At 42.7% G+C, this 15,836-nt stretch overlaps 1 protein-coding gene across 7 annotated transcripts in view; it reads left to right on the forward strand.

The window, feature by feature from the left end:
- Positions 1–15,836, forward strand: part of NWD1 (NACHT and WD repeat domain containing 1) — a 63,120-nt gene that overhangs the window by 42,127 nt on the left and 5,157 nt on the right. For 6 of the 7 annotated variants that reach the window (XM_081077476.1, XM_081077475.1, XM_081077477.1 and 3 more), the window contains 7 exons: positions 160–368; positions 1,476–1,748; positions 6,804–6,894; positions 9,447–9,601; positions 10,875–11,151; positions 12,684–13,234; positions 15,130–15,235. In XM_081077476.1, coding sequence (XP_080933602.1) covers positions 160–368; positions 1,476–1,748; positions 6,804–6,894; positions 9,447–9,601; positions 10,875–11,151; positions 12,684–13,234; positions 15,130–15,235 — 1,662 coding nt within the window. The remainder of the gene's footprint in view (positions 1–159; positions 369–1,475; positions 1,749–6,803; positions 6,895–9,446; positions 9,602–10,874; positions 11,152–12,683; positions 13,235–15,129; positions 15,236–15,836) is intronic. The other variant, XM_081077481.1, reaches the window with a different exon arrangement.

Here is a 15,836-nt window from a genome sequence, read left to right on the forward strand (position 1 = left end):
AGCTTTACCACATTCCATTATTTGTACTTTGGATATGTTCAAATCCATCTATCTTTTCTTTGGTAAACCAGGGAATTTCCAAGCCCACAGACATTTTGGTAGTTGGAAAGTCAAAATGTTCCCAGTTAATAAACTCTCCCCGACCCTGGCCTGCTGCAGGAGAGGTGAAGTGTTTGAAAGTGTTCGCCAAAGGGACACTCGCCATCTCCGCCTCCAAGGACCACACACTACGCTTGTGGAACTTACTCTCTGGCCGGGCGAAATTCACCGTTTGGGACAGAGGTACAAAAGATCCCACTGAACCTCAGATCAGGAGCCTTTATGTGGATGAAGCAAAGAAGGTTGTGTATTCAGCATCTAGTTCAAAGGTAACAAAGGTGGCTAATAAAAATTTAGTCACATGTGGCTAAATTATATTTTTATTGGGCAGTGTAGGCTTAAATGTGAAAGACGTGTTGGTTGATTTCAAAACTGATTAGAGAAATCATCTTTGTTATCAGCCAAAGTTTTGAAAGAACAGTAAAGAAATAGTAAATAATAATAGATAATCCCAAAGATAACCACTCTTAACATTTACATGATTTTACTTTATGTGGTGTGTGCATGTGCGAGTGTGTATGTGTGTGTGTGTGTGTGTGTGTGTGTGTATGTATATAAAATAAAATTGGGATAAAACCATATATAAAACTGTATATGCTGTTTTATAATGCTTATTTGTTCATTTGTCCATAACCTTAAGCATTCTTAAAAACAGCGTGCTTAGTAACTTCATAAGATTCCATCGCATGGCTCCACTATAGTTTATTTAACTAGCCCTTTATTGTTGGACATATAGGTTGTGTCCAGTTATTTGCACTTTCAAATAACTGAGATATATTTCCTAATGCATATATCTTTGTGTGTATCTCTTTAACGTAAACCTCAGAAGTAGAGTTAATGGGCAAATGTTTAACATTTACATGTTTACTGCTGATAAGAAGGTACTTTGGGTTTGTTTTTGGTGTGGTTAAACAGGAAACCTGCTTTAACTAATAATTACTAATAATGGCCATATATGTCGATGCATATGGCATGGCTGGCTTTTTTTCTATTTTTTAAAACTTTTTAGATTTATGCAAAAGTCATAAAGATATTACAAAGAGTTCCTATGTGCCCTTGATCCAGCCTTCTCTAATGTCAATAGCTTACATAACTATATTTGTCAAAACTCAGGCATTAATGTTGATAATTTCTATCAATTGAACTCAAAGCTTTATTTGGATTTCATCAGTTTTTCCACAAACGTCCTTTTGCTATTCCAGGATCCAATCCAGGATACCTCTTCCCTACCCCCTTTTATTTTGGAACTGGCAGAGGGTTGAAAATAAAATGCATGAACTATACAAAAGAACAGGTCTTGCATTTGGCTCTGGGAAACATGCAGCCTAGATCTCCCGCTGAGTTTTCTCTTCTTTTTCATCCCATCCTTCCATTAGGTCAGTGCTTGGAATCTGGAAACTGCAGAGCTGGTTTTCCACATCCTGGGAGACGCCTCTGACCCTTGGATGTTCACGGCAGTGCTGGCTTCCTGGGCCACATTGCTGACCATGTCCGAGGGTGGCGTGGTCACTCTGTGGAGCTCAGCCACGGGAAAAGTGCAGGGGAAGCAACACTTGTCCAGCATCAAAGAAGAAACACCTACCTGTGGGGTCTCAGTCCAGAAACCAGGAAAGATGGTGATTGGGTTCAGCAAAGGTTCCATCTCTTTGGTAAGCAACTTTATTGAATGTGATGCCAATATTCACTCAGTTCCAAAGTGCTCAGATGTCCTAGAAAGATGGGAGAAACCATCTCACCTTTATTTAATAAATGACACTTGGTATCTTAATTCTACCGTGTTTCCCCCAAAATAAAACCTAACCGGAAAATAAGCCTTAGTATGATTTTTCAGGATGACATCCCCTGAACATAAGCCCTAATGCATTTTTTGGAGCAAAAATTAGTATAAGACCCGGTCTTATTTTCGGGGAAACATGGTAGGGATTTACAATTCAGCACAGTTCAGAAAACATCTATTGGTGGGCAATTGTTTGCTCTCAGTCCAGTTGGGGATACTCTGGGAGACAGTGTAAAAACTGTGTCAGAGCTGTCCCCACTGAGAAGCTAAGAGCTGGGATACCATTCACCAGATCCATTAATGGTTGGGTGAGGTCTGCTCCCAGGAGCGTTAACACAGGGCCCACGTATGGTGGAAGATGGAAGCAAGAGAGACTGAGCTCCATTTTCCCACATTAGTAAGTACCTTAATGAGCCACATTTATTGGCTGCCTTCTCTTCACAGTCTCAACTTTCTACTTTCAACCAGTGTTTGCTGCAACCAATTCCCAAATAAACTACTTGCACCCAAATGCTATTCTCAATGTCTGCTTCTGGGGCAACTCAAACCAGATTCTTGGAAAAATGTAAATTGGGCCAAAAAGCTGCAGGCAAAAAATGGAAGGTAGTCTTGAGCACCCTCGAAAAGTTGGTCAGGCTATAAAGTAGAGAGAGCTATCCTGTAATTTGGAAAACTTATGGTTGGAGTGTAAGGAATGGGGTCCAGTGTTCAGACCCCAGCCCTACTGGAGGGAAAGTCTTGATACCACCCTCAAAACATTTAGGACTGTGGTCAATGAATTTAACAAAAATACAATCAAGCCCAGACTGAGCATCAGATGCATAGATTAGATTGATTCAGACCCCTCCACACTAGAGGCCCAAAAGAAGGAGAGTGTCCTTTTATCAGGGTAAATACTATTTACTTTAGGCTCTACTGTCCTTTTACATACGATATCTATTATATTACAAAAATTATGACACCACAAGGAAGAAAATGGAACCATATTCAAGAACAAATTAGGACCATAATCAAGAGCAAAAGTAGCCAATAGAAGCAGACACACAAATGACTCAGACGTTTAAGTGATCAGACAAAGAACTTTAAAATATGTATGATAAATAATGGAAAAGGTGAATAACTTGTGTGAACACATGGGAGAATTTCAAAAACTTTAAACCAAAGCTAGAATAAAAGGCCAAATGGAAATTCTAAAAATAAAAAAGACAGTGTCAGAAATGAAGAATTCACTTGATGGGCTTAACAGCAGACTAGTCAGAGCAGAGAAATATCAGTGAATCAAAGACAAGTTAATGGAAATTGTCCATCATAAAATATAAAGAAAAAATCAATGAGGGGAAATGAACAAAGTATCTGAGACTTGTGGGACAATGTCAAATGTCCAAAGGACAATTAGAGTCTTTGAAGTAGAGGAGAGAATGAGAATGCTACAGAAGTAATATTTGAAGACATAATGGTTGAGAATTTTCCAAAATGTATGTAAGACATCAGTCCAAAGATCCAACAGCTGACCTCAAGCAGGGTCAAAAGAAAGAAAACTACATCTTGGCGATCATAATCAAACTTCTGAATACCAATGTTAAAGATAAAAAAAATCTTAAAAGCAGCCAGAGAAAAAGACTAATTACATATAGTGGATGACAATGATAAGAATGGCAGCTGACTTCTCTCAGAAACAACAAGGACAGAAAACAATGGGATCTGTAACTTGGTGAAAGAAAAAAGCAAAACCTGTCAACCTAGACTTCTACATCCAGTGAAAATATCCTTCAACACTGAAGACAACATAAAGGCATGTCCAGGCAAGTAAAAGCTGAGATAATTTGTCTCCAACAAACCTGCACTGTAAGAGGTGCTTGAAAAGGCTGAAGGGATATAATACCAGATAGAAGCTTAATGAAGGAAGGGCATCAGCAAAGGTGGCTAGGAGAAAAGCTTCGCTCAAAGCTGTTTGAGTCATACGAAAGTCAGAGCAAAGGGAAAAAGGCTGAATGAACAGGTACCCAAAGACTGTCATTATTTGGTCCTGGGAAAAGCAGTCTCTTTGTGCCAAAATTCCTGAGTGGTACCCAACCGTCACTCTTAACCCAAACTGACCCTGAAATTGTCAAGTCCACGTACAACTCAAGATGCAACACCACTAGACCTGCAAGCCAGGAAATAAAGATCATGCGTAAATCACGCAAGCGTCTGATATTGAAATACATGAAACTTAACAACAAGGATTTAAAAAATGTAAGAACGACCCCATCCTGCTCTAATAGAAATAAACACACACTCTTCTTATAAGCAGTTGCACCGGGCAACTCCAGATGAAGGCACCGACTCTGAGCCCAGAGAACCGACTGTGCCCTGCTTTTGGTCATTGTCATTCGCCGAAATTTTGAAATTGATTTCTACATAGAGTGATTATACCAGGAATGGGAGCTTTATTTTATTATCTAAATGTTGATGTTTTTAAAACACCTTCCAAGATTTATCTGGTTCAGAAAAGTGCGTGTGATGGAGCTCTTACTTTGAACATAAAAGTGTGTATTTTTATGAAAAGAAAAGCCATTTCTTGGGCACTATTTTACCTTCTTCATGGGGATATCAATTGGTGAGCTCTTGGGAAAGCAATCTTGCAGTGGCTCACAAGATTAAAAAGTCACAATCCCATTGAACCCAGCAATTCTGCGTCCAGGAGCTTATTCTAAATACTTGCAGGTGTGCACATGAATGTAAACACATACATTTTATGTGACTTTGACTTAGGTAAATTTGAAATAATATTATAAAAGTATTCAATCTCATTTTATGAGCACATTTGAAATGAGGGAAATGCAAAAACATTTTCAAATTTTTTCAGAATCTCATGATTGGTAGACTATGTTTACACTCATGTCAATCGCAGCAGCAATGCCTGGTGGGCAGAAACACCAACTGCCCTTTTTCGATCTTAGTGGAAGATTCCTCTCAAATTTGGCATGTTTAGATTATCTGAGATCTTCAAGAATATACCCCTCACTTAAAAATGAGAGCAGCTTAGACGATGGCATTTGCTGTAATACTCTATGTAATAAGAAAATATTAACATGATCTCTGATGTTCTTCCATAGAAAAGTGTTTTTATGAATTTAGGAACTTCCATCCTATGGAAGATTACGTAGTTATAAAAAAATCAGATAGTCTGGAGCAGTACTCAACAAACTATGGCCTGCAGCCTGTTTTTATTTGTTTATTTGTTTGCTTTGTGCAGCCTGCAAGCTGAATGGTTTTTCTAATTATAGTGGTTGAAAAAAATTTTTTTAAACATCTTACAACATGAAAATTCTATGGAATCCATATTTCAATGTCCATAAATGGAGTTGTATTGGCATACAACCACACCTATTTGTTTATATGCTGTCTATGGCTGCATTTGTGTGATAATGGCAAAGTTGAGACTGTATGGCTGCAAAGCCTAAAATATTTACTATCTGACCCATTACGGATAGTGTCAATTCCAGATGTGTCAATTCCTGGGCTAGAGGTACTCTCATGGAAATTACAACAAATTTTCAGGGAGCGTTCACTCTACTAAGCATTATTTAGTCACTTTATGTCTGTTAACTTATTTAACCCTCAAAGCAATGCCAAGATGTAGCTGCTGCTATTTCTCTATGTTACAGATGGGTAAACTGAGGCAAAAAGAGGTAAGGTCACTTGTCTAAGGTCACACAGCTGGAGAGTGTCACAGATGGGATTTGAACTCAAGCAGTCTGGCTTTAGGATCCAGATTCTTGACTGCTGTGCTAGGCTTATCCCCCACCTACCCCGCCCCCCCCCATTGACACTTGAGGCAAGGTGGGGGCTCTGCTGTGGGGGGGAGGGGGGCTGTACTGTGCATGCCAGTATTGCCAGTATGTGTTGCAGCACCCCTGGCCTCCACTCACTAGATACAAGGTATCTCCCCAATATTTACAACCAAAAATGTCTCCATTGCCCAATGTCCTCTGGGGAGGCAAAATCACCTCCCAGTTGATTAACTGCCACACATTAAATGAAAAAAGCAACTTGCAAGGATGCTTCTGTAAATGTTTATCTAGTATGCTAATGGACACTCAGAAAACGTAGAGAACAGTCCCTTCTGGGGAGAAGGAAGAATAATAGGGAAGGTGAAATGATGCACCAGATATTTCTTTTTTAAAAAATCTTACGGTATTGTTGTTTAAGTTTTTTTTAAAAAAATCATGTTAAAAAAAAATAGCAGTTACTTCCATGAAGAAATTCACTTTCTCCTGGGCATGCTAAATAAATGTTGAACAAATATTTTTAAAATATTGGCTTGAATTGGTGCAAAGGACTCACTTTCCTGGACTGCTCACATGTCCCCCCCACTCAAGATAATGAACATAAAGGTTTTGGTACATGGCCTATTGGTGGTCAGGTGCTCAAAACTCAGTAGCTGGATTGGGGCTGAAAATCAGGATTAATGAATGAATCTTCCTTTGGATCTGAGCAAAATCGGTTCATTTCTGCAATTTAGGAATGGGGAGAATGAGGCTGCCTTCTTCTGGCTCCAAGCTGTGGTTTGATTTTATTTGAGATCTCCAGACCTCTTCTGGGGGCTGAGAACGAATGTGGGAATGTTCTCAGGGTCCCTTAGTTGGTTACAACTACATCAACAGTAATAATAATATCTGCCACTTTAGGAGGGCTGACTATGTGCCTGCAAGGTGGGTGGGGGGTCACGCTAACACACTTCTTAACCCATGACAGCCCTGTTAGGTGGTCCCTGTATTATCACCCATTTAACAGATGAGGAAACTGAGGCACCCAGGGGTTAAGGAATTTGCTTAGAATCACATTGCTGGTGAGTGGCAGGGCCCTGCATCAGATCCAAGCTCTTGACCCTGAACGCTTAACCCTATGGAAATGCCTGATGGGCATCTTTGACTTTATGCAGGTTTCCCCTGAAGGAGACAGCCTGCTGGAGAAGCTTCCAGAAGCTGTGGGTTTCCTGGTCATCTCTGAAGACGAGTCACTTCTTGCTGCAGGTAGCATTTAGCTCACCGGGGAGTGATAGGGAGGCAGTTCTGGATTTGGTGGGAACTGGAGAGGAGCTTTGGGAGAGGACGGAGTCCTAGCACAGTGCTCAACAAACTTTTTCTGCAAAGGGCCACATAGTACACATTTTTCGCTTTGTGGGCCCAATGGTCTGTCACAATTATTGAACCCTGCCCTTGTAATGCAAAAGCCACCCAGACAATATTTCAAGTGGGTATGGCACTGTGCCAGTAAAACTTTCTTTATGGACACTGAAATTTGAATTTCATATCATTTTCACGTGGCATGAAAAGTTAACCTTATTTTGAGTTTTTTCAACCATTGAAAAATATAAAAACTGTCCTTAGCTCATGGGCCATATAAAAATAGTTGGACAGCCAATTTTCACCCCCAGGATATAGTGTGCTAACAACCCCTATTCTGGGCAAATCTAACCTTTCTGGGCTTCTGGTTCATTGTCTTTGAAATGGGAATGGTTGTCTCTACGGGATAGCCACAGGGATAGAGAGGGGCTGGGTGAGAGGATGGGGTACACTCAGGGGTGAGCCAGCCCACACAACCCCTGCTAACAGGAAAGATGGACAAGTAGGTAGGCACAAAAAAAGACAAGAATTGGGGCCACGGGAGCATGTGACAGGGTTCCCTTGTTTAGTTTAAAGCAGTCAGGGAAGGCTTCCTAGCGGAGGTGACCAACAGATGCTCCACAGCCTGATTTTTTTTTTTTTTTGAAGGACTATTTCTTTTCAGATCAGTTTTAGGTTCGCAGCCAAATTGAGCAGAAGGTACAGAGATTTCCCATAGACCCCCCGCCCCCACACATGCGTAGCCTCCCCCACTATCAACATCTCCCACCAGAATGCTGCGTATTTATAATCAATGAACCTACACTGACACATTGTCACCCAAAGTCCACAGTTTCCATTAGGTTCCACACCTGGTGGTGTACATTTTATGGATTTGGACAAATGTATAATGGCACATATCCATCAGTATAGTCTCATATACACCGGCCACATATATAGCCATGTGTGGCCTGTGGTGACCCTACTGGAGAGTGCAGGGCTTGGTAGGTAAACACTTATGCTCCAAGATTGACTGATGGGTGATGAATTGGTATATACCCTCTATCCTGTTTCAAAAAGAATTTCAGGTGGCTTAAGTATGTATAAAAATGCAGCACAGGAATTAGGAACGAAAGAAGAAAGAAAAACAGGGGTAGAGACACAAAATAGAATCAGAATTGAGGCCAGAAGCATTGAGGATCTCAGTGACCTAGAAATGTGTTACAGTTGGATTTCAAGTGTGGCTCTTTCCAGCAGCCAATAAGAAGAAGGAGCCTGCACAGTTTCCCCATCCACAGTGTTGGGAACCAACCTGTTGGTTAGGAGATGCAGTCCTTATTCGCCCGCCTCCCTGCTGGGGGTTCTCGCAACACATTCACCCAGCCCATATTTGGAACGCAAGTGAGCAGCTCCCCTTGGGTAGGGTTGCCAGGTAAAATACAGAATGTGCTGTTAACTTTCACATAAACAACAAATTGAGTTTTCAGTATAGGTATATCTCATACAATATTTGGGATATACTTACACTAATACAAATTTTCATTTTTCATCTGAAATTCAGATTTAACTGGGTGTGCTGTTACTGCTGTTGTTGCTATTTTGCAACATCTAGCAACATTTTCTCTCCCTCATCTCCCCCTCCTTCACTCTGCTCCAGCCACACTGGCCTCTGTGCCCCTCAGGCACACCAGGCCTTTCCCGCCTCCTAGCTGTCCCACGCTGTTCCCACTCTTCCAGTGCCTGTCACCTCCTCATCCCTGGAAAGTCAGCTCACATGTCCTGGGACTGCCACAAGAAACTATCACACAAATGTGCTGGCTTAAAACAATCGGAATTACTTCTCTCACAGTTCTAGAGGCCAGACGTCCAAAATCACAGCGTTGGCAGAGCCGGCTCCCTCCACAGGCTCTAGCGAAGAATCCTTTTTTGCCTCTTCCAGCTTCTGCCTTGTGATTCCTTTCCTTACCTTGTGGCCACACCTCTCTAGTCTCTGCTTCCGTCTTCACATTGCCATTTCTGCCATGTGTGTCTCTGTGGCACTTTCTCACGGCACCCAGTCCCCTGATTTCATTGTCTTTATCACAATTATAACCATTTTATTTTCCTTTCTCACTCCCTCCCTTGCTTTTTTTTTTCCCTTCCTTCCTTCCATCTTCAAAGCATGTTTACTCTGTATCCAGCTCTGTGCTGGGTTCTGGGATACTGTAAGCAGTCCAAACAGGCAGTCCCAGCACTCTGAAAACTCCGAGTGTTGTGATAACACGTACTTGACTGCTTTTCTGGGAGAGTATTGATCACTGTCATCCCCATTCCCCAATGGTAGGCTCTGTGACGATGGGGGCCATGTCTGTCTTGCTCACCACTGTATTCCTTCCACTGGCACATAGTAGGTGCTCAAAAAAAAATCTCTGTTGACTGAATTGAATTACTCTTAAGCTCCTCCAGGAATAAAAGGGGTAACCGGGTCCCTGCTGTTGCAGGCTTTGGAAGATCAGTGAGGATATTCTTGGCTGACTCCCAGGGGTTTCATCGATTCATGGCGACTGACCTTGAACACGAGGATACAGTGGAGACGGCTGTTTTTGGTGCTCAGAACAATCTGATTGTCACTGGGTCCCGGGATGCTCTCATTCAGGTGAGGGGGAGACCCAGGGCTTGTCACCCTCACCTCCACCTCCAGAATGAAAGGTATGATTCTTTAGGGATCTTTGGACTTCAGAATACAGACACACACACAAACAAGTACAGGCAAAACAGGGTAGGTCATTGGGACGACATGGGGGAGTCTCCTGGGACCCAACAACAGACCTGGGGGAATTCCCAAAATATTCAACAAAGGAGATAGCTTCCCATTGAACCTGAAAGACTAGGAGGATTTTGACCTTCAGAGTGGAACAGGGTCAGAAGGGAGGGAAGGAAAATTCCTGTTCACCTCAAAGGTCTCAAGGCTGGTGAGAAAAATATCGGTTCTCCAAAGATCTGGTCTCAGCCCATCTTTACATTCTTAAAGATTATTGAAGACCCCCCCCCAAGAGTTTCTGTTTATGTAGGTTATACCAATTTGATGTATATATTTTAACAAGTGATTTATTTTGGAATAATTTTAGGATTTACAGAAGAATTGCAAAGAGAGTCACAAAATATATGTCTACTCTTCACCCAGTTTGCCCCAACATTCACATCTCATATTACCTCGATCCCTTTATCAAAACCAAGAAATTAACACTGGGACAATACTCTTAACTGATCAGTAGATTTTGTTCCACTTTTACCAGCTTTCCAACAAACATCCTTCTTTTCAACTCCAGGATCCAATCCAGATCCCACATTGCATTTAGTATCTATTGACGATTACCACATGAAAAGTTAAAAATGAGGAAATACTTATCCATTCATTCACTAACATGACATGTCAACATAATAATATACTTTGATGAAAATAGCTATTTTCTGAAACAAACCAAAAAACTCATGAGAAGAGTATCATTGTTTCACATTTGGGCAAATCTCTTTCATGTCTGGCTTAAACCGAAAGGAATTGGATTCACCTATTTCATTCTGTGTTCTCATATCTATTGCAATATCACATGTCCCATAACTTTAAAAAAAACTCCACTGTTTGCTTGTGAGAGGAAGACTAGAAAAGGCAAGCAATATCTAGAATTATTATGAAAGTAGTTTTGCTTCTGCAGAAAAAGCTTGGGATACCCTCCTGGAACACACATTGAGAACTGCCATGGCAGTACAATGGTGAGATGTGGGGAAGTTTGAAGGGGTGGGGAGACGTGAAAGTCCTTAAACCTCAGCTTAAGATGCCACTTTAGATGGAAAAATGGACTTACGCATGTTGCCAAGCTGTGGCAGCATGAGAAAGAAGTCACCTCTACCTGTCTGCTCTCCCTCCTCAGGTGTGGAGTCTGTCAGAGCAGGGGAGGCTGCTGGACATCCTGGAAGGTGTCGGGGCCCCCGTGAGCCTGCTGGCCCGAGGTGGGACCTTGGTGGCATCTGCTTCCCAGCAGTCCTCGTCCTTTAAAGTCTGGGACCTTACTTACCGTCAGAAGCCGCGGGCTTCTGCCCCGTTTCTGGACCGTACTGGTCTCACTGCCGTGTCACACAACGGGAGCTATGTTTACTTCCCCAAAATTGGGGACAAAAACAAAGTCACCGTTTGGGACGTGGCAGAAGGTTTGTATGATAAAAGCTCATTCGTTTGTGTGGGTAATTATTGAAGTCCCTGTCTTGGTCTGTTGGTGCAGCTGTCACAGAATGCCATCGATAGGAGGCTTAAACAATAGACGTTTATTTCTCACAGTCCTAGAAGCTGGGTGTCCACGACCAAGGTATGGGCAGATCCAGTACCTGGTGAGGGTTCCCTGCCTCATTCACAGAGGGCCACCTTCTCACGGTAGTACCTCACATGGCAGAGAGCAGAAAGAGAGCAAGCTCTCCTGTCTCCTCCTACAAGGGCACTCACTCATTTCATCGTGAGGGCTCCATGCAGGCCCATGACCTAATCACCTCCCAACGGCCCCACCTCCTAATGCTATCACATTAGGTGTTAGGATTTCAACACATGACCTTCGCGGGGACACAAACATTCAGTCCGTATCACCCCCATAAGGCCAGTCAAGTTGGAAATGGCTAATAGCAAACAGGATGTAATTTTATAAATTTCTAGCCTAAGGCAATTGATAATTGGTTGTCAGTCTCTGCTTTAGTTCAGGTTTCCCAGAAACAGGGTATGTGATGGGGATACTTGCACAAGTGGTAGATAGAGGGGCAACGACCAGGAGAAGCCTGAGAGGGGGAGAGGAAGCAGGTTGGGGCTAGGAAAGGACTAAGCAAGGAAATGGACTCAGCCTGATCCCACGGGGAGCTCTAGAGCATAAATTGCACCTCAGAATTGTCCCATCTCGAAGAAAGGGGGCAGCCTTTTGTACCCCCTATCAGGCAGTCATTGGCCTGGTGCCATTCTTGGGAGGGGGGCAGGCACAGCCCCCAGACATTTCCAGATGAGGGTTCCCTGCACCAGAGGGCAGTACTGGCCAATATAGGGGGTCTGGGCGTGTCACCAACAGTATCTGCCATAATCTCCACTGAGCAAATGGAGATATAGAAATTTCTGCTTTATGATGATATAATACAAGAAAATAAATTCACTCCATGAATTCATGGATTTGACAGATGGGCTCTGGGGCGTCAGCAAGACAGATTCTTGAAGTGCTTGCCTGCTAGTTGTGGGGCAAAGCAAGACACGAAACGGAGTGTGGTGGGGAATGGATAAGAGTCTACAAACTCGGGATCGCGCGGCCCAAATCTAGACAGACAGACCCATTTATTTATTTATTGTCTGTGGCTGCTTTTGGGCTACAAAGGCAGGATTCGATGGTTGCAACAGAAAGCATACAGTCTGTGAGGCAAAAGTATTTACTGTTCAGCCTTTACAGAAGTTTGTAAAGGAAACATTTGGGATGAGGTCTGAGAGATCATGTGAGGGGAGTAGGAAGTTCCTGGAGGGTGTTAGGCAGGGTAATGAGAGGATGTGATTTTCGTTTTTAAAACTTTGGATGGTTTGGGGGACAGAAGTGGAAGCAGGCAAACTTGTAGTAGCCAAGTTGAAGCTTATGAATAATGCAAGTTTTTAAAAAATCGGGAAAGCCACAGAACAATCATTCCTACTATCCATTCTTGATGCAGTCTTCTCCCCCTTGTGGCAGGTGAGGAACAAGATGCCCTGGACACTTCCAACGAGGTCACGTGTCTGGAGGTCGCTGAGCAGGCCAACCTCCTTTTCACTGGCCTCGTTTCTGGCATCGTCCTGGTGTTCCCCCTGAATTCCAGGCAGGACGTCCAGTGCATCCCCCCTCCAGAGGCCCGGAAAGCCATCAACTGCATGGCCCTGAGTAAGAGAGAGGAGCATCTGGCCATCGCCTATGACAGCATTGTCCTGGTGTTGGACCTCAGCCCCGGGGACCCCTGTCCGGTCATCGACGGGCCAACCTACACCTTCTATACGCAACTGCCGGAGACCATATCCAGTGTGGCCATTCTGGCCAATTCCCGCGTGATCTATAGCATGACGAACGGCGACCTCTTCCTGTACGAGTGTGCAAATTCCAAAGTGTTCCCTCTGGAGGCCCATGGGAACCGGGTAACCTGCGTGGAGGTCAGCCACAAGGAGCAGCTGGCAGTCAGTGGGTCCGAGAAAGCCCTGCTTTGTCTCTGGGACCTGCAGGCATGCAAGTGGAAATTCCAGATGAGTTACACGGTGCGTGGCCCCCCACACCACATGCCTGCTAGGTCCTGGCACTAGAAAACGGATGACAGGCATCCTTTATTAAGTGCACACACAATATGCCATCAACCAAGGTCAGGACTAGTGTAAGGCAAATGAGGCACTCGCCTCAGGAGCGGTGTTTAGGGGGTTGCCCCCAAACTTGCCAATCAAGAGAAATGATATTTTGATGCAATGTTTTTTTTAAAAAATCACAACAAAGGCAAAAGATCCACAAAGAACAAAATTATTGATATTTTCAATAAAGACAGGATCAAATCCTGCAGTAACACAGCCTGCCTCTCTCTCCTCGCCCTAACGATGTCACCTTCACTCGCTGGTTTTGACTGCACATTCTATGCCAGCCTTCTTTCTGGCACCGAGGAAGCAGCTGTGACCAGGGCAGACATGGATAGTCACACTTTTTGGAGCCACGGTCTAGTGGAGGAGACACTGTGAGCTCTGTGAGTGCAGGATTTTTTGTTTTACTCACTGAGTGGCCCCTGTCCTTAGGACAGCTCCTGACATATCCTCCTCTGGGCTCAATAAATGTTTGTGAAATAAAAACAAATTAGCAAATACATGATGGGTTGGGAAGCAATAAGGGCTTTGGGAAAAAAAAGGGCAAGTGTAAGGAGGTAGAGTGGTAAGTGCTATTTAAAAAGGTCAGGGATGGCTAGTTAGCTTAGTTGGTCAGAACATGGTGCTAATAACACCAAGGTTGCCAGTTCAATCCCCTCATGGGCCACTGTGAGTTGCACTCTCCTTAAAAAAAAAGAAGAAAAAGAAAAAGAAAAAAAGGTAATAAAAAGGTCAAATAAGTTTGGTGGAACAGCATTCTAGACAGAAGGAACAGCAGCTGCAAAGGCTCTGAGGAAGGAAATTGGTGACTCCTTTATATGTGAAATGTCTTAGAGTCCACATCTTCCATCTCATAAAGAGCTATTGTAATTTTATCAATATTATTAAGAGCTGTATTATATATTTATATATTCATATTATTTATACATTATGTACAAATATACATGTTAAAATATAGTTCTATAATTCTCACAACAATCTTGTATGGTTGGTGTTATTATTCCAGTTTTTCAGATTGGGAACAAAGGTTGTAAGACATAAATATTGTTAATAAACCCAGGGAGATGATCTTGTAACTAAGAGAACGGAGTATGTGTAGTTTCATCTTAAAAGGCCTTTGTCCTACCTGACTTGTTTATTTTTATGAAGCTACTATAAGGCTGAGATATAAATAATCTTTTTTCTTGTTGAGATGGGAAATGTCACTACAGCAGTTTAGTACACCTACTTTTCTGTTTTTGTTTTTAAATAAACTTAATTTTGGAATGTTTTTAGACTTATAAAAAACTTTAGGTTTACAGATAGTGGTACAAAGGTTCCCGTATACCCACTTCTCACCCAGCTTCTCCTGATGTTAATATCGTATGTCACAAGGGTGTGTTTGTAAAACTAAGAAATTAACATGGGAACAATATTATTAACTAAGCTACTGACTGCGTTAAGATTGTACCTTATTTGACAAATTCCATTTTTCTGTTCTAGGATCCAATCCAGGATCCTATATTGCATTTAGCACAGAGCTTTTAATTAAAGATAATTATAGCTAATTCTTGTATAACATAAGTTATTTAAGAATTAAATCCTATAATTCCTATTCTCCAAGGCAAAATATTGCTAAACCTCTCAACTGAATCTCAGTGAAAGTGTGTTTTGATCCTGGGAATATCAATGCTATCCGTCTATCTAGGTTTTCATTGGATCCATCCCCCCCTGGGATGCGTTCAAGCCTCCTACACACGTGGCCTTGGGACTAGTCTCCTGGGTGTCTTTCAGTCTGAAATCAAGATTGCAATTGTCTTTTTCAACAGAACTCTTACTGTCAAGGAGTCCAATGTGCTTGCTTCTCCAAGGATGACAAGTATGTGTACGCAGGCTTGAGGGATCGCTCTATAATTGTCTGGAGCGTGCTGGACGGTGAGTCATTTTGCATTGAAAGCAAGGCTAAGCTTAGATCTGGAGAAGAAGGCCCTGTCCTGGGTCCTGGGCATTACAGTGCCCCCCTCTGGCCTCCTCTAGCTGATTCCCTCCCAGTCCTCTACCATCCAAGGCGACAAGCCTACCTGGAGCTACAGCTCCTCTTTTAGACCCATGCTCTGGGGACCTGGGACTCCAGAACACCCTCCCCACCTGCCTGGAGCCTCTTAGGGCCTCTTTCCCAAGGCCATTCTTTTGAAGGTGGGCTGCGCCCCAATGTGCATCCCCCAGGCTCAGGGGGTGGCCATGGGGAGTGTCTGGATGTATGAGCTTGGTAAAAGGTTTACATGTATATGTGTGAGCCTCAAATGTGTAGGGTGGAACTGGGTGTAGGAGAATAAGGGGGCCAAGCCACAAACAGCTACATTCCAATATAGAACTGAGGAGTCCGAGAAATTTTACCCCAAACCTGATCTTCCAGATGGTTCCGAAGGTATATTCATCAATGTAGGAGGATAGAGCATATTACCTTTAATAGTTTATTAGCTAGATTTATAAAATATATTATAAAACATTTATAATATTTATGTATTATGTCTCA

Source organism: Rhinolophus hipposideros (genome assembly GCF_964194185.1).
Source record: "Rhinolophus hipposideros genome assembly, chromosome: 16".
Classification (NCBI taxonomy): Eukaryota; Metazoa; Chordata; class Mammalia; order Chiroptera; family Rhinolophidae; genus Rhinolophus; species Rhinolophus hipposideros.